This window comes from Aythya fuligula, chromosome 1 (assembly GCF_009819795.1).
Source record: "Aythya fuligula isolate bAytFul2 chromosome 1, bAytFul2.pri, whole genome shotgun sequence".
NCBI lineage: Eukaryota > Metazoa > Chordata > Aves > Anseriformes > Anatidae > Aythya > Aythya fuligula.
In genome coordinates this window covers 180,462,875-180,489,028 of record NC_045559.1, presented here as the reverse complement: position 1 = coordinate 180,489,028, position 26,154 = coordinate 180,462,875, and the positions used below count along the sequence as shown (strand labels likewise).

The window sequence follows — 26,154 nt, the reverse complement described above, 5'->3', positions numbered from 1 at the left end:
TTGATATTTGGAACAGATTTTGGAAGAGTGCCTTTTCATCACTGTAGATCAGTAATGAAATTTAATTTTAAAACATTTAATTGTTTTGTAATTCTTTTATAGATACATTTTTTGTTTATCTGTTTGTGCGTGTAGCAGTTTAATTCCTGGGACTGTATTCTTGTCCTTATTTTCTTGGCCATCCTACAAGAGAGGGGAAAGCTTGAAAAACTTGTAAGTTGTTTAATGTAACTTTACACTCACTTTACATCATTTGCTGCTGACATGATTCTGTGAAGTCCAGCAGCATTTGATTCAGGAGTACTAGTTTGGGATATTTGGTTGGAAAACAGCACACAGCAAGACTTGGTTTAGATCTGATAACTAACAAAGCTAAAAGCTGAGGTGTCAAATCAGGTTCCTCTTGAACAAGATGTTTAGAAACCTGCATGAATTAAAGTTCTGATCTCAGGGACAAGATTTTAGCAAAGAAGGATTAGAGAATGCAGCTACCAAATGGTGTGGTAACTGAAATTTGACATGCATGTAGACTGAAGAAAAGTCACTGAGATTGAGTTATTGACACTGAACAATAAAAATTGTTATTTCTATGGCATAGAATGGAAGAATAACATTTCTACTTAAAAATAAGATGTCAAAGAAAGACTTGAGTATCTTCCGTTGAATGGTGCTAATTAAATGGTTTAAGCCTTTTGGGTAGTTTTGGCCCCCAGTTGTCTGGCTCCGAAGTTACCAAGTCCATGTCTGATTCTATGTGGTTCTTCTTTTTGTTATCTTCAGGTCAAGCCAGAATTTCTGCAGCAAGATGTGTTCAAGAAGAGTAAAAGGCCGTATATTCTGCTTGTCACCGAAAGCAGGGACCTTTACAAGGAGGCTGTTGAAAACATCCGCATCCTCCTGTCCTCCAAGAAAGGCTACATTTTCATTCAGACAGACAAGCCTATATACACACCAGATTCCAAAGGTTAAGATAAAAATGCAGCACTTCAGATGCTGAATATAAATGTTACAAGGGCATGATTTTAAAAAGTAAAAATGACTCGATTCTAGTTAAAGTAAATCTTGTTTTTACCCCCAGCTCTTTCTGTGCATAGCACACCACCACGCTAGATTTGCACTCTGCATCCAGGGCTTCTTCAGGGTCTGAAGTGCACATCAAGTGTGCATCACAGCAACTGTAATGGAGACGACACGGGATTCAGAAAGTCTTTCTCTCCATCCATTGGGAGAAATAAATAAAATAAAAAATCCACTTCTTGCTTAGAAAGCGTAGTAATGACTTTCTTTCTGAAAACAAAATAAATTGCAAGGACCTTCCAAGAAAGAAAGGACCTTCCTCCTGTTTGCAATGCCAGCACTAAGCATCCTTTGCACTTTAAGGCCACAATGGTTTTGTTACTTACTTTATTTAAAAGTAGAGGGAGGTAAAAAAAAAAAAAAAAAAAAAAAAGGATTCCTTGACTGCATAAGGAACACAAGGGAGTGGGGGTGGGAGTGGGAGGGGAAGGAGGTAGAGTGGTGAAGTTCCCTGCATATTTTTCAGAAGTTGCTTTAAAGAGATACTTGTTCAATCATATAACGTGTAAGAATATGGAAGAATGCAATCTTTAAAAACAAACAAACAAACAAACAAAACATAATAATTTCTCTTCTTGAAAATAGTTTTATGTTAAACTTGATACTCATGTAAGAGCTAATAATAATTGTTATCTAGAAAAAACAGAAACAAATATGTGAACACTTTTTTTTTTTTTTTTCCTTCTGCTAAACAGTAAAATACAGGATCTTCATTTTGGACAATGCTATGAGGCCAGCAGAAGACACAGTTACAATTACTGTGCTAGTGAGTATACAAAGAAAAACACACTACTTTTAATAAATGCTTAGTCAGAACAGGTACTATGAAGGGCTTCCACAAAAGGTACAAGAGTAAAGATGTATATATATATAAAAATATATTTTCTCTCATCTCATCTCATCTCATCTCATCTCATCTCATCTCATCTCATCTCATCTCATCTCATCTCATCTCATCTCATCTCATCTCATCTCATCTCATCTCATCTCATCAATACATATATATCGTGAGGTATAGCTACTAATTTTTGGCCAATGTCAGGTGCATGGAGGGAGGTGTAAAGCATGAAAATTAAGGTAAAGAACTAAATAGAGCATGTCATTCTTAGGACCAGTATAGGAACTTGAGCTTCTTGCTTGGCACCTGTTTTATGTTTGCATGTTTCCTCTCTCTCTCTACAGAATTCAAAAGGAATGGTGGTTAAAAAGTCAGAACGGAAAATAAAAACAGCGTTCAGTGAAAATTTTGAAATACCTGACATTGCCGAGTACGTTACTATGCCTTGTTCATTAAAACAGTTCACACATCCAAATGTCTCTTTCTACAGGCTTCCTTTAGGCACCTCATCTTGGCTTTAATGTTAATACACTATGGTTAACAACCTTTATCCTGCTAAGGAACAATTTGTCAAACTGCTTAACTGTTTGCACTACTGTATAACTACACTCATGATAACACTTCTGTAAAGGCTTCGCTTGTGAAGTGTAATACCTCTGATTTGAAACAGGCTTAAGCTTTTACTTAATATTCAACGTGTTTTTGCATGCTGGCCTGATTTTGACATCACAATGAAGGTAAGCTATAGGGAATATATAGTGAGATCTCTATTTCTGTGGGATTTTCAAAAAAAAAAAAAAAAGTTAATAAATTGGTTTGGGAACAGATAAAAGAAAGGAAAAAGAAAGGAAAATAATAATATTTAGCAATAATTTAGATATGTTAAAATCATAAAATATCTGAGGAATCTTAACTATTTTCTGCTGAATCTCAACTTTAGGCCTGGAAGCTGGAAAATCAAAGCCTGGTTTAATAGTTATGAAATGTCTAATGTTTCAGCGGAATTTGAAGTTAAAAAATATGGTAAGAGAATATTCAATTTGGATGATATATATGAGGCCATTGCTCTTAGTTACAAGATATACAGCAGTGATAAAACCTGACTGTAGTTAGGTACTAAGGACATGATTCACAATGTGTTCAGTTCCTCATGGCTATGTCTGATTTATGGAAGGAGAATTTTTGTGTGTCTTACATTTGGAATAACAAGCAATCAACAACAACAAAAACACATTTCATTTTTATACAAACTCAGCAACATTTGTCACAAATCATCCTTGTTCAGAGATGAGCTATTAAAACCATTCAAATGCTGGTTAAGAACTTCATTAAAGACTAGAATGGAAAAAAAAAATTAAAGATCTAGCCATTTTCTCACAGTGAAATGCAGTTTAGAAGATGATTTGAGTTGTCCCCGCATTCAGAAAATCTTTCTGTAAGGAAATACATGTACATAGTGTAAAAGAATAAAAACGTAGAAATACAAAAATTTGAAGGAATAAATGACTTGATACGTGTGCTGAAATTATGCTTTCTTGAAAATTTGAGTATGTTTTGTTCCTTTAAAACAAACAAAGAGAAACAAACCCCTGGACTTTATGAAAATGTCATTTTAACAAATCTATGTGTTTTTTTAGCTAGTGGGTAACTAGTAACAGAGCAGTGGATCCTACTGCATCACCTGTAAATGCCTATATCGAGGATCAGATAATAAAATCAGAAAATTAGGATTTTCTGGATTACCGTCATGGGATAAATCCATATTTTGTGCTTCAAGACTGCTTCATTAGGTGAAGCAAATAAGAGTAAGGGAAAGTGATCAGGAGATTTTTTTCAGAATGCTGATCCAAACTAAAAGGCAGTTCCATCCTCTCAGGGGGTGTTGTAACATGCCAGGAGTTTATGATATGTTTAAATACACATGCCGTGACATTTTGTTGTCTTTTTTTTCTTTCTTTCTTCTTTTTTTCTTTTTTTCTTTTTTTTTTTTTTTTTCATGTAGAGCTTCCATCTTTTGAAGTCAAGCTCATCCCACTCCAGCCATACTACTCCATCTGGAATGAGAACTTTATATTTGATATTGAGGCAAAGTAAGTGTGTTTAAATAAATGTTATTTTAAGATGCAAATAAGTAGGTAATGAACTTCACTGCTTCCTCCTCTCCTCATCATTAACAGTTAACCATGTTCAGGCTTTCCTTGAATCTGATTTTAGTCTTGCATAATCTCTGTTTCCTCTCCACTGACATTTGAGGCATCAGTGTAAAACACTACATGAGTCCAGGTGGTGGTGACCTAAAATGGAAAAAGATTTTCTGAATGCTTTATACTTTTAGAAATAGGATGGTGGTTTAGGATTCTCCTCTGTGTTGCTATAAAAGATTACAGACAAACTGATAGTCTGTTTTCCTTTATACTTTTTGATTTAAACATTTAGAAACAATCTAAAGCCTCAGATGTTGCTATTTAATGCAATTCAAACAGAGATGGATTAAAGTTTGGATGTGAAAATTTGGGGGTATGAAATCTCCACAAAGCCCAGTGAAGTTTGGAAGAAAAAATTTGAGAATTTTGAATTAATGTCTTGCTGTCTCTGTGGTGATTAAGTTAGGACCTGGTACAGGTGTTTTTTATTTTGGAAGAGGAATAAATTGTGTGAGAGGAGCACAGACAGCTGGTCTTCTTTCATAGTTGGGAGGAATCTTTTCAGTTTCAAAGAAACAAGGACCATTTTACTGCTTCTGTTCACCTTTTTATTTTCTTTGGTTTTGAGGATATGTATATATATCTTGCAATATATATCCTGAAATAAGGTACTCTGCATTATCTTAGTAACAATGAAATAATTATCCTGCTTATTTCTCCCTATTTAGACAAAAGCTCAGACATATTTTAGGACAATTTTGATGTGTGAGAAGAGAGTTGAACACACACTATCAGCTAGTAACGCCAGGCCTTCACTAAAAACACCTTCTTAAAAATGTCAGCACGTCCTGTTTTTTTCAGATTAACCATGTTCCTTAACATTCTTTAAAGATAAAATAAAAAAGGGATCACAACAAGTTATTGTAGTTTATATTGTTAAATTGTTGCTAGTGTTAAAGATTGGGTAAGTTTTATGCACATAAATAGTACCCAAGATACAGGAAAGTGAACAGTATAAAATGTATTAAATACTCATTACTTATTTTTGAGCCATTTAAAAAAAAAAATAAAAAAAAAAATTACTGTATCTATTTACTTTTAATATTTTGATTATTAATGGCGTGCAATTTTTTGTTGCATAATACAAAAATAACTGCATAATTTTTGCATAATACAAAAAAAAATACAATAATAACTGTTTATACTACTCTTATATCCTCACAATTAATGTTAGGATATGTTATGACAGTGAGTTTAAGTTCTGGTAATTTACTAATACAGAACAATTTTTTTTCATTATATCAAAGTATTTAATTAAGCTTATTAGTCAAAGCCCCCTGGAGTAGTGTTTTTTTGCAAACATACATATAACTGAATAGTATAAGAATATGTTCCTGATTAGTCACTGTTGGGCAGTAATTTGCATCATCTCAGTATTCGATGGGATTGGTAAGGAGGAGATAGTCAATACAGAAGGGAGGAAAGAGCCAGGTATTAAAATTGTTAATATAGTATGCAGATTACAGTAAAAAAGCCTCATCTATACAGCTAAACTTTGTGACTTTGTCAAGCACTGACAGCAACTGACCTTTCAAGTAACTGTGCTTAAAGCTTTAATTAGATAGGCATTAAATATTAACGTTAAACTATGGGAGTGTTACATGGTTTAAATATCATCACTCCTGACACCATGTCTGTTTCATCTTGCATTTGACTTCAGAAAACCCTCCACCTTGAGAACAGCGAAAAAATTATTGTTAAAAATTATCTGAGTTATTATTATTATAATAATCTGAGTTATAATTATTATAACATATATTCTGAGTTATTATTTATTAGGTGTTCCCCTTACATGAGGAATTACTCTCAGGAGGCTTTGGTTGTACTTGAACATGACACCTTTGAAGCACGTGTGCAGTTAGTGGAACTGTCCCAGGAAAGGTTCCCAAGACATGGAGCTTGAATACTAGCCCTTTGGCTAGTGCTTGTCACAGGCCTAGCCTTAGCCATGGAGCACTCCCCAGATAACTCTATTAACTTTAATCATAATTACCTGATAATATCAGTGATAACTGGCTTTAATATTTTGATCCTTTATAATCTTTTCACTTTATGCCTTTGCAGCACTCAATTTTGAGTTTACAGATGGAACAATTCCTTCATATATGCTTCAATCCACATTACTATCATTTTTAAGAGGAAAAATGATGTTGAATATGATGTTGTTTTTTTTTGTTTGTTTATTTGTTTTAATTGGAAAAGGTCCTAGCGGGGTTAAACAGGCTTGCTTGACTTTCATCACAATCAACAGATAGAATTCCTGATAACTGAACTTACTTCTCTGAATTGGCCATGCGTGTAATGAACAGTTATTTGATATATTAATTGTTGTTTCTCATATTGATCGTTGTTTCTCTCAGTTCTTTCATTTTAAGCAGTTTTCATAACAATTGCCTCATAGTCCACTGAGAAACCTCACTTTTGAATTTTAGCACTGGTATAGATCAGTGCTGCTGATCAAGCCAGTTCAAAAGAATCACCATTTAAAAAAAAAAAAAATCCATTATAGAACTGAAAAGAAACAGGATTTCCACAAGCAAGTGACAACAACACTGGAGGTTGGACTAGATGACAGTTACAGGTCCCTCACACAAACCGTTCTGTTTCTATGGCATGAGTACAGGCACAGTACAAGCTGTGCTGCAGGAGGATGCCATCTGCCAGGGTTTCCTTGAGAAAGGAGCCTGCCAGGTCCAACAATGTACCCTGTTCTATCTCTCCATCCATTGAACTCTCCCAGTAGGGAGAGCTCAATGGTGTTCTGACCAGATGTGTATCTGGCAAATAGTTCACTTAGAAGGGGTCTCTGTGCTACATGGCCTAAATGTATAGAAGATGCACAGGGTGGCCGGTGTCTACTTTGCCTAGTGCAGATATGAAAACTTCAGCAGGTGAGCTCTGACTCTGGAAGTCTTCAGAGGTACAAACACTTCACATTGGTCCCTGATACAATTGCTCCGATCATGAGTTATCTAATACAAAGGAATTAGCTGTTCTTCCAAATTAAATAGATGCCTCCCTTGCTGTCTGTGAAGGGGATGAATTTCAAGAGACCTCACGTATCTCCCCAACTAAAGTTTTCCTTAATTTGTAAAATAAAACAAAATAAAATAAAATGTTTAAATTACTGCAGTACATGTATTTATTTTGTCAGATGATGTCTCCAGATGTGATTCTGTCAATGCAGTTTACTCCATATATTTGTCAGGATGTGAAATCAGTGCTTTGTACATGGATATCTTACAAAAGTCTTCCTTATCAGTGGGTGGGACTATTTTTCATTTACAAGCTATTAGTTACAGTCAGAATACCCACAAATATCCCTATTTTATTGCAGCATAAAATGAATAGTCTGATTTATGCTCACCTCACTTTTATAAATTTACTGATTAATCTCCCTTCTTTTCTTCCTTCCAAAGGCACTCTTATGGAAAAGGGATTCAAGGAGCTGCATACGTGCGATTTGGAATAATAGATGGAACTGAGAATAAAGTCTTTCTTCCAGGCCTGGAACAACAGCTATCAGTAAGTACTGGAGTTCAGTGGAATTATTCATATTTACCCCAGGTGAGCTGAATACTGTAAGAAATCATCAAAAGATAGATCCATGTACTACCACAGTCATGCTATGAGCAACAAATTTGTGCTAATCGCAACAAACCAGCAAGGGCTGTCACTTTTTTTTTTTCCACTTCTGTTTTAGATTCAAAATGGAAAAGGAAGAGTTACTTTAAATACATCACGTTTGGAAGAAAAACTAAGTAGGAGTATTTCTACTCTAGAAGGGTTTCATTTATACGTTGCTGTTACTGCTGTAGAAACTGCAAGTGAGTATACAATGCCTTAGCTGATGCAGTCTGTAATATTTATGTTGATCTTCTTCTGGGATGATCCTTCACGTGGGAGATCTTGGCCCATGTTAAGCAGCCCTGTGAGGATATCTAAGATATTCTAGACTATCTGAAGCAGCATCAGTCAACTCTTTGGAAGCAACTAAATTGCTTCCCTTGAGACCTTGTTTGAGCACTTGCTTCAGCCAGGCCTACTCCTTACCTACAAAGTTACTAGCTGGGCTCTGTGCCTTAACTTGCTTTGCTCCTCAGCTTGTTGAGCTATTGGTGTAAAGGTGAGACATATACCACAGCCACAGTGTGATGTAGAGAAGGATCTAACCCTTATGACTCCTTATGCCTTCCCACAGTTTTATCAGACTGTATCTTATTGCCATCTTTCCACACCTAGTGCTGCAGTAAGCCATCTACAGAAACATTCTGCTGTTAGATTATTAGTTGATCATTTCAACAGTCCCCCTAGATTCCTATTGAAAATGTGATGCCTAGGAGATCATGTTCCCAGCATACCAGCTGGCCAAGAACTGGCAGCAAACCCTAGCTCCCTCTTCTGGGAGCCACTTAAATCAGACCTAAAACTGAAGAACCCCATCCCCACCTCATTGTAGCCTCCCATGAGGTAGCTGTAGAGCGATGGAGCTGACCCTTCAAACTTAGACAATATTTGTCCTATTGTTGTTTAAGATGGGATTGGTCTGTTTTATTTTAGTAGTCTGGAGTAAAATATCTCGTCAGAGCTAGATACTGAGACACTTGTATATTCAGTAGGCAGGATGGATGGGATAAACAGTACTCTAGGGGTGTTGGTTCCCGCTGACTGTAAAAGTAGTCTAGTTACTCAGCTTAGAATTACTAGAATCCTAAAAAATATCCTAAAAATACTGAATATTTATTAGAATTCCTTAGAATCTTAAAATTAAGTCAAATGCATTCCAGCCGTGCAAGTTTATAGTATATTTACTGTAGGCACCTGTATGTACTATTCCTACAGCACCTATTGCAAGAGACTTTCCATCCCATTACCACACCAGCATGATGTATCTCATCATGCAACACAGTCTCTACAACTCTGTGAACACTTCCTCTCCTCTCCACACACAGGTTGCCTCCACACTTGCAGACTTGCTGGCTTTAATGTTACTTATATGCATGACAGGGCAAGGCCAGCAGACTCTACTGGCGCCTTTGAAGCTCAGAGTGTTAAAAGTAAAAAATAAGGACTTTGAATGTAAGCTTTTTTTTTTTTTTTTTTTTTTTTTTTTTTTTTTTTTTTTTAGTTTAAAGCAAGTCATGTTTTTAGAAGTAGCTGGAGGAAGTGCTTTAACTAGAAATTAGCATCTTAGATGAGAAGCAGATGCCATTACCAGTAGCCAAAACTGAAATAAATAAATAGATAAATAAATAAAAACTTTCAGAAAATTAGAGATTTAAGTCCCCCTACTGATTCTGAATGACTTTTTCATGAGATTTTACACAACCTTCTCCCAGTAACAAAGCCCAAGCTGGTCAGAGAGGCAGGACCACAGCCTCAGCACAAACAGTTGTATTTGTGCATTCTGTGTCTGCAAACGCCTTGTACCAACTGATGTGTTAGAGGTGAATTTTTGTGCTGTGAGGAAAACAGCCCTTTGCAGCTCTCCATTTCCAAGCTGTGGAGAGCAGGCAGCTGCCAGTGCCATCCTGCTGGAGCAGCAGACACTTGGAGCTGCCCTTGCACTGACCCTGCCCTGGTTGGTCCGTATCCATCTCTTCGTCTTCTCAGGACTGAAGATCTTTGGGGAGAGTTCATATTTTAATTTGCTTTATATGCACTGCTTAAAATGGGATGAATCATAAAAATGGAAAACCATAATAAGCAAGTAAATAGTTACCGCTCTCACAGCAACATATACTGTTTGGTATTAACAGGTGGTGAGATGAGGGAAGAGGAACTCAGCAATGTGAAGTTTGTGAAATCTCCTTATGTGGTTGATCTGTCTAACACCAAAAAGTACTTTGTGCCTGGAGCCCCCTTCTCTGTTGTGGTATGTAGTATTTAGCTATCTGTTCTTCCATAGCAAGGGATTTATATCTGTTATGTTTATAAAATCCTTATCTGATCCACTGGGAGTTCTGTAGGAGAGACCTTCAGGAACAGGACCAACAAGGAGCTACTGTTGGTGTTTCTGGTTTGTCTTCAGCTTAAACAGGGAAATCAAAGCCAGAAACTTCGGTGTTTCTGTTCTGGAAGTCATCTGTGCACTATTGCACTGCAATGGTTTATAAAACATGTAACAGTCTCTTCCTCTTTCATTATGGAAATGTTAAAAGAATCACATTTCATTAGATCAATCCTATATCAAATTAAAGTTCTGAAAAATGAAATACAGGGTGTTTACTTTTTTTTAAAGTGCATTTAACTTTTTTCTTTTTTTTTTCCTTTTTTAACTTCACACCTTCAAGTTTTCCTACAACATTTTCTATAAGTAATTAAGGCTAGCAATTTATCTAAAAGTAGTTAAAGTAAACTATCTCTGGGATCTGATGAGATCTGTAACAGATGCTACATGAAAATATGGAGCAGCTGTTAATCTGTGTTCATTGATTTTTATCTTAGAAGGAGTCCAGACTTAGTCAATCACTACCCTTCACTACCCTTCCTTCAAATAATGGAAAAAGACTTTTTTTTTTTTTTTTTTTTTTTTTTTTTATATAGGCCTCTGTCACTTTGGTTGATGGCTCTCCTGCTGCCTCTCTGTCTGTCACTGCTACTGTCACCTCACCTGGAAAGTCCTCCATGAAGAAGACTGCACCTTCTAATAAAGAGGGCCTAGTCCACTTTACATTCGACATCCCTGCAGATGCCCAAACACTTCAAATAATGGTAAAGAAAACCCAAACATTCAGGTTTAAAAACATACTGTTGAGAAGAGCTCATAAGACTGTTGCAAACTTGTGACTTGTGAAGATGTTCAGTTTTCATTGTTAGCACAGAGAAGGGAACATGATTTCTTACACCATAGCTTTGCATAACTTTGTCAAGGTTGTATAAGATATTACATAGATCAGAGCCCTGAGGGATGCCTCACTGAAGTTAATGACATTCTTGTACATCAGACCTTTGGGAATATGTGTATGGGTCATGGCACAACTTTGTGTGGTTCAGATGTGCATTTTCTTGGCATGGGGGAAGGGAATGGAACTGTAAACAACACCATGAGAAGTAACACCAAATGATGAGAAGAGGCTGTAGGAAAAGTTCATGTCCAATACAGACTCTAGTCTACATTTGGACTATATCAGAGGGTTCAATTATGTGCACAATATAGAAAGAGAAAAAAAGCTGTTGAAGTACCACTCTGTGATCTTAAACCATAGATTCTGATTCAGAAGAAGACAGACCTGAAAACTATCAAGCAGAAATATGGCAAAAGACCAAATAGCATCAGGTAATAAGTAGTGAAAATCATGTGTTTTTACAGATGCCAGGTTCTGCTAATGAATCTTAGTAAAGCCTCATTTCATTTCCCAGCATTTTCTAAATAACCCAGCAAGATATGAATTAAGACTGACATTATTGTCTCTTAACGGACACTTTGTCCTTTTTTCCTCTGACAGGTAAAGGCTGAAGAAGGAAAAGAAAAATTAGAATCACCAGAAGCCAGTATCAGAGCTGAAAGATACCAGTCTGCTAACCACAACTACCTCAGCATCAGCATCCCACATACTGTCCTGGCACCCGGAGATACCTTACGTGTTACTTTGAACGACATTCATCAGTCTGGCAGTGGAAAGATTGACTATTTCTATTATATGGTAAATGGAATAGCGGCATATAAATAATTTATTTTGGAAATTATATTCTCCAGAATATCTGTTTATTTACTAATATATGGGAAGCCAGAGGGGGTCCAATGAAGCCAAGATGATACTTACCGAGAGATTGAGCCAACTGGGCTTCTTAGGTGTGGGAAAGAAGAGGCTAAGAGAGAGTTACTAATAACCTAAAATTACTTGAAGAGAAATTAAAGACATAACATAGACACACTTTCCTAGGATGTACAATGCAATATGGCCATGCCATCCAATATGGACAGGCACTACGTTGAGCCGGGGGCAATACTACAGCTTGAAAGACTCATTTTGGAAAAGTCTTTTCACTAATGATGAATATAATACTGAAATAATTTCCACAGAGATTTTAGGGAATTGCCACCCTCTGAAGCATTCAACACTCACTTAGAAAAAAAAAAACATATCTGATCTACTTACACTGACCAATTTTTGAGCAGACAGTTAGACCAGAGACTGCCACCAGTCCCTTTGTGATACATATTTACATACATTTTTGGATTCATAATATTTTTTTTTTTTTTTTCTGGAGAAGGAGACATGACCATGAATTTTGTTCTGTAGTTTCTAATAGTCTAGAGCAACTAGGCCAATATGCATAATGTTTACATAATTATGTGGGTATACACATTTATTAAAAATACCAAGTTGACAGCCTCCCACTCCTTCCAATCTGAATTCTTTCTTTTTAAAAGTCAGTATTAAATATTATTTTCATTGATATGATTCTTATAAATACCTTTTCTTCAGCTATTACAAAATTGCCTACCTTGTTGTGAGCAAATCATATGTATAGCTATATGATTCTCTCCCCACAAATAGAAAACCTAGTCATATTCTAAAGGATCTTGAATATCTCAGAAAATGCCTGTTGTAGTTAATTACTGCTTATTTCATGAATAATACATGATTCTTAAATTGCCGAGGATCCATATTACTTCCATCTGATATCAGTTAACAGGCAAGTCACTGTCATCTCCAACAGAATATGTCATGAAGGGCCATGGAAGGCTTTGGCTGTTAGGGTCTTAGATAGAATCCTGAAATTGGACCCAAAGATAGTTCTGTAAATGCAAAAGCCAGGATACAATTGTGCTCAGCCAGGACCAGGCATGCAAAGTTATTTAATGTTCTGAAGGAGACAAATGTATTCATGGATACGTTCCAGGAGCGAATCTGTTGAATGTCAAATGTGTTTAATTCCCTTTCTCTCTCTTTTCCTCATAATTTCCCTTGGCAGCTAAAATTTCCCAGGCTAATAAGCATCATGAGCAACAGCTTCCATTTATTTTTAATAGGACTTTGATACTTTGGAATAATTGCATCCCGAGGAGTTACGTTTAGGTTTGCAGGGGCTGTTTTAATTAGGGGGCTCGGCATAGGGTTGGAGTTGCTGCTTCTGGGCATTTGTAAGGTATAGCACTGGGCAGGCAGGGTGATGAGGACACTACTGGAACTTGGTGGTGAGACTCTCTCCCAGATTTTGGTCCCCTAAATGAGGTCTGTGAGGATTTCATCAGATGGCCCCAGATAATTATATCCATTATATATATATATATATATATACACACATATATATATATAATGCCACGTACTGCCCGATCTATTCTGTTATCACTATGCTCATTCACTTTCTTACGTTTGTTTCCACTTTGCAGGTTGTGGCAAAGGGACAAGCTGAGCTTTTGGGAAGAGTCCCCTCCTCAAACAAAGCAATAAACCTCAAAATCACTGAGAAGATGGTTCCCACCTTTCGCTTCTTAGCTTACTACTTTGTTGAAAACCAGGGCCGTCAAGAGATTGTTGCTGATTCTGTATGGGTAGACGTTATGGACGTCTGCGAAGGAAAGGTACTTTCAAAGCAAATAACTTCTGATTCTGTATTCCAAAATGATAATAAAAATCACCAGAGAGAGTGCAGACCTGGGGCTGAAAAGTGAAAAGCATGATGGACATTTTCATTTTTTATTGAAAAAGACAATCATCAGGATTCTTGCTAAAAGGTGAAAGACTCCCAGGGATGATATCAGAGACAATTTTCTTCTATAGGACAGGCTGTGCCTCAAAAAGATGAAAAATATGGTTTCACAGAGGTAAATCCCTCTATGTATGTGCATAGATAATAGAAATCTACAGGGAAATGCCAGCAGGACTCCTGAGAGATAGAATCTCTTGAGAGCTTTGTTTTTCTGCAGTATGATTCATCAAATGAAGGAAAGTGAACTTATCAGGAAAAAAAAAAAAAAAAGAAAGAATTTTCAGTAATTTTCAACTTATTTATTTTTATTCTTTTCTGAAATTTTGTAGCACTTCAAAAGCACTTCTTAACAATTATTTTCAGTAGAAAAAAAAATGTGGACAAAATAGGAGTCCTCCTATGCTTTTCCTTCACCTTCCTTCTCCTTTTGGTATTATAAAATAATAATAAAAAAATAAATTTATTTAAAAAAAAAAAAAGAATATTTTTCACTAGAGCATGAAACTCAACTGCTGAAAACTGTCAGCCATCCAAAATTACTTTTGTTTCCATTGGAAAACAATGAAGAGTTGTTTCAAAGCTATATTGAAAGCCCTGGTTCAGCAAAGCCCTTACACATACTTTTAATTCACATTGGTGCTTATGTCCCATTGAAAGGTAATGTCCAATATCCTGCACACAAGACTTTAAACCTTCCTCTTTGTCCACCAGTGGGAGGTATCTTTCAGAAGACAGGATCCCAAGCAGAAACACTGCATAATGGAAATGTACCCCAGCCTCATGCTGGTGACAGACACAGCTGATAGTATTCCTTGCCCAAAGAATGTTTGTGCTTTATTAACAAATGTGACATTTTTGTTTCAATATTTTCTGTTTAGATTAAAGTGAGAACAGAACATCAGATGTATGAACCAACAGACAGCGTCAATTTATTGATTGAAACGGACCATGCGGGAACAATTGCCTTAGCTGTGATTGATAAAGCAGTTTTTATTCTGAACAAGAAAAATAAACTTACAGCCAAAAAAGTAAGAAAACTTTAAGAAGAAAGTATCATATCTACTAGTCAAGAAAAATTTTCCATGACTAATGAGAAGATTAAATGAAACTAGTGGTTATTAAATCCTTAATCAAATTTTTGTTAAACTTGAAAAGGTTTTTCTCTTGAAATTTTAGATTTAAAATGAGCAGTCAGAATTTCCATGCTACATCAGATGAGACTATAAATTATAAAAAAAAAAAAGCATTAATTGAAATTATGTGCCAACTAAAACATTCCTCAGCTTTAATCTCACTTTCCAAGTGTAGTTCATCCCACCAGTTTGTTTTGCTTCTGCAAGTCAAAAGTAGTAAGAATTTTATAATATAAATAATAATAATAATACTCTTGCAAATGTGTGCAATTCATCTATGCTATTTTATTTGGCAGGTATTTAATGCAATGAATTCGTATGATCTTGGATGTTCTGCAGGTGGTGGTAGAGACAGTGCTCAAGTTTTTACTGATGTTGGTCTGGCCTTTTTATCAGACACAATTAAATCCAAGGTTCGGGAAGGTACGTGAAATCTGCCCTTTGCTTTAGTTGTTTGTACAAATCACCATACATATGGTGAGGCTGATAGCTTGAAAATCAAATCATTTTATCATGTTGTTGTTGTAAGAACCACCTTCCCTCTGGATTTTTCTTTTCCTTTTCTTCCACTGGGTGATGGGAGCTCAGACAGCCCAGATGTTGGCTGATGGTCCTTTGGCACCCAGCTCACCCAGGATCAGCCAAAGCTGGCTGGGGTTGTAAGGTGCCTCTGCAAAAGGCAGGTCTTCTGTGAATGAGGTGGGTCCTTCCACAAGTGACCTGAATGGTCAGGCTATTATTGCCATAGCGTCGTAACAAAGCTATTCTCTTCTGCTTTCTCAGGGTACACGTGCCTCCAAGCTACCGGAAGACAGAAGAGATCTTTGGATTTCCGGCAGAAAATTTCAGGAATTGGTATGTTCATTCATCTAGGTTTCCTGAAAGGCTATTAGGAGAGGGGATCTGCTGGGAAACTAAGTAAAGGACACCAAGATAGTCATAGTCCCAGCTGTTGTGTTACGTGATTTAACATAGAATATGTGTGTATACTATGCCTTGTGACATGATGCATCATCTATCAAAACAAACCAAAAAACAAAGGCAAAGATCAGTCTGGATAGGCATGAAAACTAGTTCAACATCTTATAATAAACCCAGATGTGAAGTACTTCAACAAGATATCATGCTATGGAATCAGTTTTGGCCTTACATTTTTTCAAACTTATTTTTATAGACAGAAGTTGTTTTATTGCCTCTCCCTCATTTTTTTTTCCTTGACATTCTGCTTCAAAGTTGTGCCAGCTTTGGTACTTGTGTTCCAAGTAAGAGAATTGCCAGTACAATATTGGACCTAAATTTTAAAAAATATGCAATAAATTATTTCTTTTTTAAATGTTCCTTTAGACCAATTTCCAAAAGGTGATTTTTGGTATTTCCTTGACAGAAGACACAAGGGCTTGAAACACACAGCTTTGACTATTTCTATCATGACTTCTAATTCCAACATATCAAGGGGACATTTTTAATTCACAGTCTCTATTTGAAGTGAAGCATACACTAGAATACTTGAGATGGTGTAGGACCTATGCTTTGCTCCTGTGTTTATGGACTGATTTTAGAATGGAAAGTAGGTCCCTGGATGCAGGTAGACTGTTGCAATATTAATAAACTTAATATTAACAGCTAGTAATGACAGGAATGAACACAATGAACACTTCCTGCTGCTTTCACAGCACTAATTCTGGGCTTTATTTACATTGCAGTCAGCAAATATCAAGACCCTGGTCTTCGAAAATGCTGTGAAGATGGAATGAAATTAATTCCCATGAGGTTTTCTTGTCTGCAAAGACTATCAAAGGTTGCTGGCTCCCCTGGATGCAAAGAGGCTTTCAAGACCTGTTGTGAAAATGCCACAGCCCTCAGGAAGGAGGCAGCAAAGAAGAAAGTCAGAGTGGGCTTGGCACGATGTAAAGAATGGTGATATGCAACTGTCTAAAAAAAATGACCCTTCACTGGGGGGCAAGGGGGGGCTAAGGGTTGTCTACACTGCTACTGTCACCAAAAAAAAAAAACCTTCACATTGAGAATGACCACATTCAGAGTGATCTCTGCTATCATGTTTCTCATTCACTGTCACAAATATGTGATGGTGGGAACATCTTTGCCACTTATTAGTTAAGGGGAGTAGGTGACTATTTTCTTGTTTGGCAGCATGCAATTATTGAACTTAGAAATAATTATTTTTTTTTTCTTTTTTCCAATGAAAATTTGTAGTCATTGGTGGTTTTTTGTTTTATTTTGTTTTGTTTTTGTTTTGTTTTGTTTTGTTTAATGTACAGGATTAAATCCGTATGAAGTCTTTTCATTCTGAGTACTTTTCACACTACCTTCTCTCTGTCAGATGCCCTGCTAGACAGTGTAAGGTCATCAGCCAAAACCCTCAGAAGAGAATCCCCACCTTTGTTTTTCAGACTTTGATGAACAAGACGAAGTATTTGATGAAATGTCTCTCAACTTACGCAGTTATTTTCCTGAGAGCTGGTGGTGGAACTTTAAAGAAGTGAAAAATCCTGGAAATCATAGGTACGGTATTACCTGACTAGATGAATACACCTAAGTTTGTACAGTAAAATGTATATAAATATCAGTTGCATATGTTATCTGATACAGAGGAATTCAGAATATTTGCAAGTGTGTTGTCTCAACAACTGAGGGATTTTTTTCCCCTTAAAATATTCAAAGTTTTGCAAATAGCAATGTTTACACATATAAACTCTTCTTAATACATTTTTTTTGTGTGTTTTTTAGTGTAAAAAACATTGCTCTTGACTCTATAACTACCTGGGAAGTCCAGGCAGTAAGCATATCTCCCGAGAAAGGTACGCAATTGCTATTCTATTGGGTTACTCTGTGCGGATGAATAGAGAATGTGTAATTTTCAAAACAGATGTCAAGTTGACAGAGTATGACAGTCTATACTGAAAAGCTACTGGGGGTTTTTACCACGATGTTTACTTCTCTTCTCTTTCATGTCATATTAAAGCTGGAATGTAAAGGATAGATGTATATTTACAAAAACAGGATGAAATGAGCTACAAAGGAAGATGTACCAAACACTCAGAAGAGTCTTCTTTTCTTTCAAATCTCTAAACCTTCTAGTTTATTTTCCACACAGCTGTTATCTTACACAAGAAAGGCAGTGGTGATAACACTGCTTTGTATTTTAATTGTTGAGGGAGTGAGTTCTGACCATCTGTACCCAAGGGTTCAGTAATGGTCATGGAGTTTATTTACAGAGCGTGAAGAAAGGTCATTATGTTTTAAACTCAGCTTTTGCAGGAAGGCTGGGCCACTTTTCATTCACAGAAGCTACTGACATCACTGCCAATTTTTACCTGTTAAGAACCATGTCCATAATTCCAGGCACTTTTATTTGACTTATGTTAAATGTGTAATTCACAAGTATGCTTTTTTTTTTCTATCCCAGGATTTTGCATAGCTGACCCCCACACCTTTGATGTTTTCAAAGACTTTTTTGTGTCCTTGAGATTACCATACTCAGTTAAACGACATGAACAGCTGGAAATAAAAGCAGTGATTTACAACTATCTGCCTGAAGATCTCCAGGTAATATTAGCATCAACTAGTGTGATATAGATAGATGATAGATAGATAGATAGATAGATAGATAGATAGATAGATAGATAGATAGATAGATCTCAGAGACAGACTCAGTATAGGGTGATTCATGTATATTGCCTATTGCTAACAAACTAGAGCAATGAGAAACTAAAAGTAAACTAAAGACACCTTCCCCCCATCCACCCTCTTCTACCTCCTCTCCCCAAGCAGCACAAGAGAACAGGGAATGGAGGCTGTGGTCAGTCCCTGATGCTTCATCTCTGATGTCCCTTCATGGTCCCTCTCTGCCCCTGCTCCCTGTGGGGTCCCTCCGACGGGATGCCCTTCTTCCTGAACTGAGCCTGCGGGGGCTGTCCACAGGCAGCAGCTCTTCAAGAACTGCTCCCACACGGCTCCATACCACAGGGTCCATCCATCCCCCAGGAGCAAACTGCTCCAGCACAGGTCCCCCATGGGTGGGCGGCAGCTCCCCCCAGCCCCCTGCTCCTGCATGGGCTCCTCTCCATGGGCTGCAACTCCGGCCCAGGGCCTGCTCCTGTGGGGGCTCTCCATGGGCCCCAGCCTCCTCCAGGCCACATTAATTCTGCTCTCCCAGAGGCACAACCAGCATCACTCACTGGCTCAGCTCTGGCCGGCAGTGTGTCCCTTTGGAGCTGGCTGGAGCTGGCTTTCATCTGACATGGGGCACCCTCTGGACTGTTCTTATAGAACAGAGGCCACCTCTGCAGCCCCTCTGCTGCCAAAAGTGCCATGTAAGGCCAATACAAGCACAGGAAATTCAGGGGAGCTGATTGGAAATCACTTTCGCTCTTGCAAAATGTCTGTATTGCTGTTTCCTTTTTAAGCAAAAGCAAAAGTCTTGTGTTATATCTGTTTCTCATTTCCCTCTCTTATCTCGACATGGTGGAGCTGAGCATTTCCCCATGCAGTGATGCGCCAGCCCTGACTGCAGGCCTTGCCTTGTCCCCGCAGGTCACAGTGACAATGGATGCAGTGAAGGGGCTATGCACTGCAGAGGCCACAGAGAAGTCAGTGCAGCTGAAACTGCTGGTTAAGGGGAACTCTGCAACACCAGCCTATTTCTCAGTTGTTCCTCTGATTGTGGGAGAAATTCCAATTACTATTTCTGCTTTTGACCAAACTTCAGGGTACGGTGATAGTATTAGGAAGAACCTCAAAGTTGTGGTAAGTAGAGCCAGTTGAGGGTGGACACTTCATGAATATATATTGCTCCTCAAATACAATATTCTCTATGTGTGGAGCTCTTGTGGAGGGAGTGATATCCAAGAAACATAAGGCTGGAAGCAATCTCATGAAACCTGTTTCTCAGCAAAGACTGAGCTATAACAGGGGGAAGAAAAAAAAATGGAGGAAGAAAATCTGTGGTGAGCTTGTAAGTAGTATACATGGAAAGACAAAAAGGCATCCTTCTACCAGTAGCATTGCAACAACATCCTTTGCAGTCAGTGTACATTTCTTAATCTTTAACTTCTACCTGTTTAATCAACATTTGCAAACAGTCTTTTTCTTTTATGAAGCCAAGATTGAAAATATTCATCTAGGAATACTTTGAGAAGCAGCTTCTGCTAAACATAAAGTTTAATACTATTATTGTATATCTAGTTAATTGGTCTCCAAGCTTAACGATTGCAGAGGTAAAACACATGCAGGCAAGCAAAGACATTGTATTGATTATTTGATATATTGGTTCTTTTTTTTTTTTTTTTTTTTTTTTCACTTTGAAAATTGAACTTTAGCCTTCTCTTCTAAGCCTTTTAAAAAAATAAATTACTTTTCAAAAGTCAGCACTGATCTGCACAGACTCATTACAGAATCGAAGTAGAACACTGAGAGCCCTTTTCAATCCACACAAAAAGTGCAGAATATGAATCTCTGCAGCATTAGTGCCAAGGTGCAACCTTGTGGGCAAAGATAATGCATGGGATGCTGGGGACTTGCTGTTGTTACAGACCATAACTGTTCTGGAGATAAACACAGCGTTTAGTGGTACACCAGAACAACATAATTGTCTGTAGAAAAAGCTTTATTAAAATACAGGCTTTTTAATGATGAATGTGTGGAAATCAGAAGGGAAAAATTTTTGAGTTTTAACAAGATAAACTCAGAACTCAGTGGATTTCATAGAAAAAAGGTTTATATAAGTAAGTGCACCTGTGAAATTGACTTGTATAGTCACAAAGCTGAGAATAGACTTTAAAGTTTCATTTTTCTGGTTTATCTTTGGTTTCATCAAGGGAAATGTGTCGGTAATAACAAAAAATCAGTATAATTCATTAGTGTTTCAACTGGGAAACTGAAATTCTGATTTCAAGCTTCCTTTTTACCTGGAAAGAAATTTTACTTCAAAATGACCTATTTCTGCCATCTGCTGGTATAATGAAAAGGTAGAGATATGGTTGTCTTGCAGCTTAATCTCAGGTGTGAGTGGTGGCAAAAGTTTTGACTTTTCTTTCTTCATTTACACAGGCTGAAGGTGTATTAGAGAGAGAAGAACAGACCTTTTGCATCAATAGTGATGGTAAGTTACACTTAGGGGTTAGATACGTATCAGGTCTGGGATAGGAATAGGGGTTGTAAAGCCTGATGTGAATATCTGACAGCTGTGATGAAGCATTTCATAAGGTAAAAACACTCTTCATCCAAAACAGGAAAAAAAAAAAAAAAAAAAAGTAAAAAACTTAGAAAAGAAAAATAATTTTATTCTAAATGTCTGGAATTCATTTGTGTTACATCTGTGTTTATAGGTAGCATTTTTAAAATATTAAGTAGGCCTCTATTTTATTCAGTAATGGAACTTAACATAGATTTAAAAAAATCAAATAAGGAATGGAAATTAAAGTCTTCCTTTAAAGTAAAAAATGCTGTTGATTAAAAAATAAAATTAAGAAAGATAAGCATTTTCTTTCATAATTTTCATTTAATATTTCTGATAACAATTCTGTTGTAAATTTCATCAGCTGTAAGACATTTAATTAAAAGTATGTTTTAAAATTGTACTGTACTTTTTTATGCTTAAAGAGTTTTGATGTGGATCACTATTTATTATTTCTTTGTAGTTGAGTCCCATACACTGGATCTGAACAGACCATCTAATATGGTACCAGGTTCTGACAGTCGTGTATTTGTTAACCTGAAAGGTAAATGTTATTTTCCATCAATAAATTTCTGTGGGTAAGAAGAGACACACACCTTGTGCTGTTCATTTCAGAACACCAAGTCTTCATTCCTTCCTATTTTTTTTTACCATGATCAAAATGGTCTCCCTTACATGCCAGAGTCACAAAAGAAAACAGCCCCTAGTTTAATCCAGTAGTTCACCTCTTTCTAATTACTCCTTCTCTTTTGTATTGGATATAATACTTTTATGCAGTCCATCCTGCCTCACTGCACTGAGGCTAACTTTCTGGGAAGGCCAGAGAAGAAAGGAAGAGTTCACCTTCTTTGGTAACTCCACACTGCATGACCCCTGTAGAAATTTTCTTTATTCTTCAGAAATAAGGATGCCACACTCTGATGTATAAATTCTGGAAAGATTTGTTTTTCTGAAGAGAAGAATCATATATTAATTTAATCAAATAATCTTATACATACATATGCTCATGCATACATATTTTAAAAACATTTAATATTCTTATTAAATATAAAAATTATTTTTCTCAGGAACTGTACAATAATGCATCCTTGATGCAAAGACTATTCCATTTCAAATCCTTGTTCTAAAGTATGGACATACTTAAACTCATTAAGTGAGAAAATTGTAGAGGGAAAAAAAAAAAATGCCCCAGAAGCTTGACATGATTAAGGCATGATTTTTATTGTTGTTTTTTTTTTTCCCATCTGTGGGAGGATCAAGTCTGGTTTGACAAGACCTTTCTAGTCTGAATCTGAGGCACCAGTCTTTCCCCTGCTCCTTGCTTGCCTCCCTCTAACAGCCTCAGGACTCTTTCTCTTCCATCTTCCTTCATTGTCTCCAACTTTCCCAGGGCGTGGGAGCTCACCCTTGTTCTTCTCCAACATATAGACATAAGTGGCTGCAAACTGTTTAATAATGAGATACAGGCAACTGTGTAATCAGGGCGTGCTGGGGTGTCACTCTGTGGTTAGTATTGCATTTATTCATGTTATACCAGTCAGTTTGAAATATAGAATGTCTTATGTCTTTTACAACAGGAGATCCCATGGGTGATTCTGTTGAAAACTGTCTTAGTCTCAATGGAATTGAGAAACTTATTAAGGTGCCCACGGGTTGTGCCGAGCAAACAATGGTGAAGATGGCCCCCACAGTCTATGCTATTGAGTACTTGGATGCCAGCGAGCAGTGGAAGAACTTTAATCCTGAACGTAAGGTTGAAGCCATCAAGATGATTGAAAAAGGTACACAGTAAAAACACAGACACCATCTGATACTGGCTTTGTTATCTCCTTGCATTGCACATTAACCACTGCTGCTCTCAAAAGGAGTGAGCCTTGTCTTAACACAGCCAAGCAGAAATGCCACTGACAACCTGCAGATGGACATGAGAAACAAAATCAGTGAAGAGGATTTAGGTGGTTGTCTGCTTGCATCTGACATTGCAGAGTGTTGGCATTCACAGTCCACCCTCTCTCTTGCCTAATTTAGAAGTGGAAAGTAAAATATGAGCTGATCAACAGTAACTCTTCTCAGATCAAATAGACATAAATGGGCAGTTGCAGAGTATGAATCATTTCAGACTAATGTAGATGTGCACAAGAGAGCAAGATGAATCATGTTCTAAAAATGTTATTTTCTATCCCCCTGGGTCATAAACATTGATTAAGATGACCAGCTCAAATTTAGGCATCTCTGCTACAGATGTCTGTTTTTGGCAAAAGCTGTATCACTAAAGAAACTCCCAATGGTAATCATGATATTACTATTCTCTCTTGCACACTTGGGTATTCCCTACATGAGCTAGAATAACTCCAACAGCCTTGAGCAGAGCAATGGAAGAAGTTTACTTTGGGAGAGGACAGCTGAAGGGCTGCTTCTTCAAGAGTCCATTGCAAGACGTGGTCCCAGGATGATGTTAAATGCACACCAAAGCCAGGGTCACAGCATCTGGAACTGGAGATGTCTCAGCTCACAGGCACTAACACTGAGCTTGAATGCTATCAGTATTGTATCAGGTATCATGGATCTTTCTAATTGTAGTGGTGTGCACATGGCATAAAGCCTACTGAAGAAGAAAGGTAAAAATAGAGATTAAAAAAAATACATGCTAATAGTTGCTGAATGGAAGTCGTTGCCCGTTTACCTAAGATTGTCCAAAGTGACATGATGTCTTGCTACTTTTATAACTTGCTGTTTGTTATAACATACATATAATGATATAAACACCAACATTTAGTCCTTAGATTATGTTTTTACTGATTCTTATTGAAGAACATCACTGGGGTAGAAAATGAGTTGTGTAGAACAGAGGCAACAACTCATGATTTTAAAACATTCATCTGACATGGGTAGATATTTTCTATGCTTTTTGATTCTATGCACCATAAAGTCAACAGCTTGGCAAATTGGGGAATGGGGAATAATAATGGGGAATAAGCCTCACAAGATTCACCATGCAGAAAGTGCCTTGGTAGCCATGTATCTATAGAAATCTGCAGTTGTCAGGTTGTTCTCATTGCTCTGTTAAATCAGACAAAACAAAATAATGTCTAAATCTTGCATTTTTGCTGTGTAAAAGTCTGCTGACACAGGTATTTCATTTTTGCTGTACTGGTGAACATCTCCATGCACACATCCACTAGTCAATGATGAACACATCCATGTTAATACAAGTGCTGTACGAAAATGGCCAAGAAATATGTGTATCTTCTGAGCAATTATATGGTGTCTTGTTCCCACAGGTTATACTAGACTGCTTGAGTTTCAGAAAAATGATGGTTCCTATGGAGCATTTAAATCAACCCCCAGTAGTGTATGGTAAGCATATTTTTCATAATCAGCTTTGGTTCTTTTATGTGCTTTTTTTTTTTTTTTTTTTTTTTTTCCCCAAAATACCACTGCTATCATTTAATGCATAATTATTGGGGGTGGTGGTCAAAATCTGGTGATTGTGGTGTTGCCTATGTACTTTTGTCAATGGATAGTGAGTCTTATAAGTCTCTGTGAGTGTTCAGTCCTTGATGAAAGAGAATTATACTGAGCCCCAGATTATTTTGCATTTGCCACAGAGTGTTCACACTATCATTGTGAGTACATTGTATTGAATGTGAGTCTACATGCAGATTGAGAATGTTTTTTTCCCATTAATATACTCATCTATAAATATATGTCAGCATAACTTTGGAACATTTTCTTTTGTGCAGGTTAACTGCTTTCATTGTTAAAGTACTCACAAGGTGCAAAGAATACATTAGTATTGAAGACAATCATATACGCAATTCGATTACCTACTTGCTTATTCAACAGCAGGAAGATGGTTCATTCCACGACCATCATCCAGTATTGGACAGGACTATGCAGGTAAGTCATTAGTATTAAGAAGATTCTGTTACATCTTTAAGGTTGCTAGAGATCACAAGGAATATTCTGAAATGTTGAGTAACAATACATGTTTTTAAAAGAAAAGAAAAAAAAGCAACACTGCAATGTAAGTACAAAATCTGTAAAGTAAAATGAGTCTGTTAACAGATCCATCAGAGAAACATGGCTAGGATGTCACCACCTTTATCTTTTAATCCCATCTTCGGTGATTTTACAGCTGACCTGTACCTCTAGAGGATGTAGAAAACTAGCTCTTTTTGCTTGGTAAAAATCATGCTTTTTATTGACAAAAAGCTATAAATTCAAACAATCATAACTTATATTTGAAGGGACCTCCGGAGGTCATCTAGTCCAGACCCCACTCAGGAGAGGTCTAATTAGATCAGGTTGCCCAGGGCCATGTCCAGCTCAGTCTTGAGCACCTACAAAGATGGAGATCCCACATCCTCTCTGGGTAACCTATTTCATTATTTAATGACTCTCATGAAAAGCAAAAATCTTAATATTTAATCAGAATTTCCAAGAGTATATGCTAGCCTACACATCTCCTATAAGTATCCAGAAAAACTAAATTGTTACTCTCTATGCATCTAGGATATAAAAACAATATGAACCTTCCAGAAACCATTGAAAATGAAGATATCTTCGCATTGACCTTACAAAGAAAAATATATATATATATATTAATTATATAATTAAAATCAATAGTGTGGATTTTACCCTCAAAGCCAGTTCCACAGCTTATATAATGATGTTAAAAACCATCTCAGGAACTGGCTAAAAAGCTTTTTAACCTTTGTTTATGCTAGCATACTTATCTTCTATTTCACATTTGCTTCAGGAACTGCTCATAATACTTTTGTACAGACATGAGTCTCTCCAAAGAAACAATCTGTCCTTCTCCAAAGGGTAAACATTTGGGGCTGAGTGAAACAGAAGGGTAATAATGATCCTATTGTCAAAGAAAAGCATGAGCAAAATAATCAGAAAGAAGAAAAGAAATGAAAATGCACATCTTCAGGGAAAAAAAAAAAAAAAAAAAAGCTACAGGGGGCACTGTGTTTACTGTGTTTAGCTTATCAAGAAGAGTGGGCAATGATCTCGTAATGGTGAATAAATGCTTTT

At 36.9% G+C, this 26,154-nt stretch overlaps 1 protein-coding gene across 1 annotated transcript in view; it reads left to right on the top strand.

The window, feature by feature from the left end:
- The window catches only part of LOC116501374 (complement C4-like), a 44,880-nt gene that overhangs the window by 3,068 nt on the left and 15,658 nt on the right, over window positions 1–26,154 (top strand). Inside the window, exons 3-26 of the mRNA XM_032206892.1 lie at window positions 781–964; window positions 1,773–1,843; window positions 2,260–2,345; window positions 2,856–2,938; window positions 3,918–4,005; window positions 7,539–7,644; window positions 7,823–7,946; window positions 9,879–9,994; window positions 10,666–10,833; window positions 11,568–11,765; window positions 13,460–13,651; window positions 14,658–14,807; window positions 15,209–15,335; window positions 15,696–15,767; window positions 16,616–16,819; window positions 17,324–17,435; window positions 17,661–17,731; window positions 18,340–18,479; window positions 19,467–19,679; window positions 20,982–21,033; window positions 21,572–21,652; window positions 22,686–22,889; window positions 24,390–24,465; window positions 24,852–25,008. Coding sequence (XP_032062783.1) covers window positions 781–964; window positions 1,773–1,843; window positions 2,260–2,345; window positions 2,856–2,938; window positions 3,918–4,005; window positions 7,539–7,644; window positions 7,823–7,946; window positions 9,879–9,994; window positions 10,666–10,833; window positions 11,568–11,765; window positions 13,460–13,651; window positions 14,658–14,807; window positions 15,209–15,335; window positions 15,696–15,767; window positions 16,616–16,819; window positions 17,324–17,435; window positions 17,661–17,731; window positions 18,340–18,479; window positions 19,467–19,679; window positions 20,982–21,033; window positions 21,572–21,652; window positions 22,686–22,889; window positions 24,390–24,465; window positions 24,852–25,008 — 3,075 coding nt within the window. The remainder of the gene's footprint in view (window positions 1–780; window positions 965–1,772; window positions 1,844–2,259; window positions 2,346–2,855; window positions 2,939–3,917; window positions 4,006–7,538; window positions 7,645–7,822; window positions 7,947–9,878; window positions 9,995–10,665; window positions 10,834–11,567; window positions 11,766–13,459; window positions 13,652–14,657; window positions 14,808–15,208; window positions 15,336–15,695; window positions 15,768–16,615; window positions 16,820–17,323; window positions 17,436–17,660; window positions 17,732–18,339; window positions 18,480–19,466; window positions 19,680–20,981; window positions 21,034–21,571; window positions 21,653–22,685; window positions 22,890–24,389; window positions 24,466–24,851; window positions 25,009–26,154) is intronic.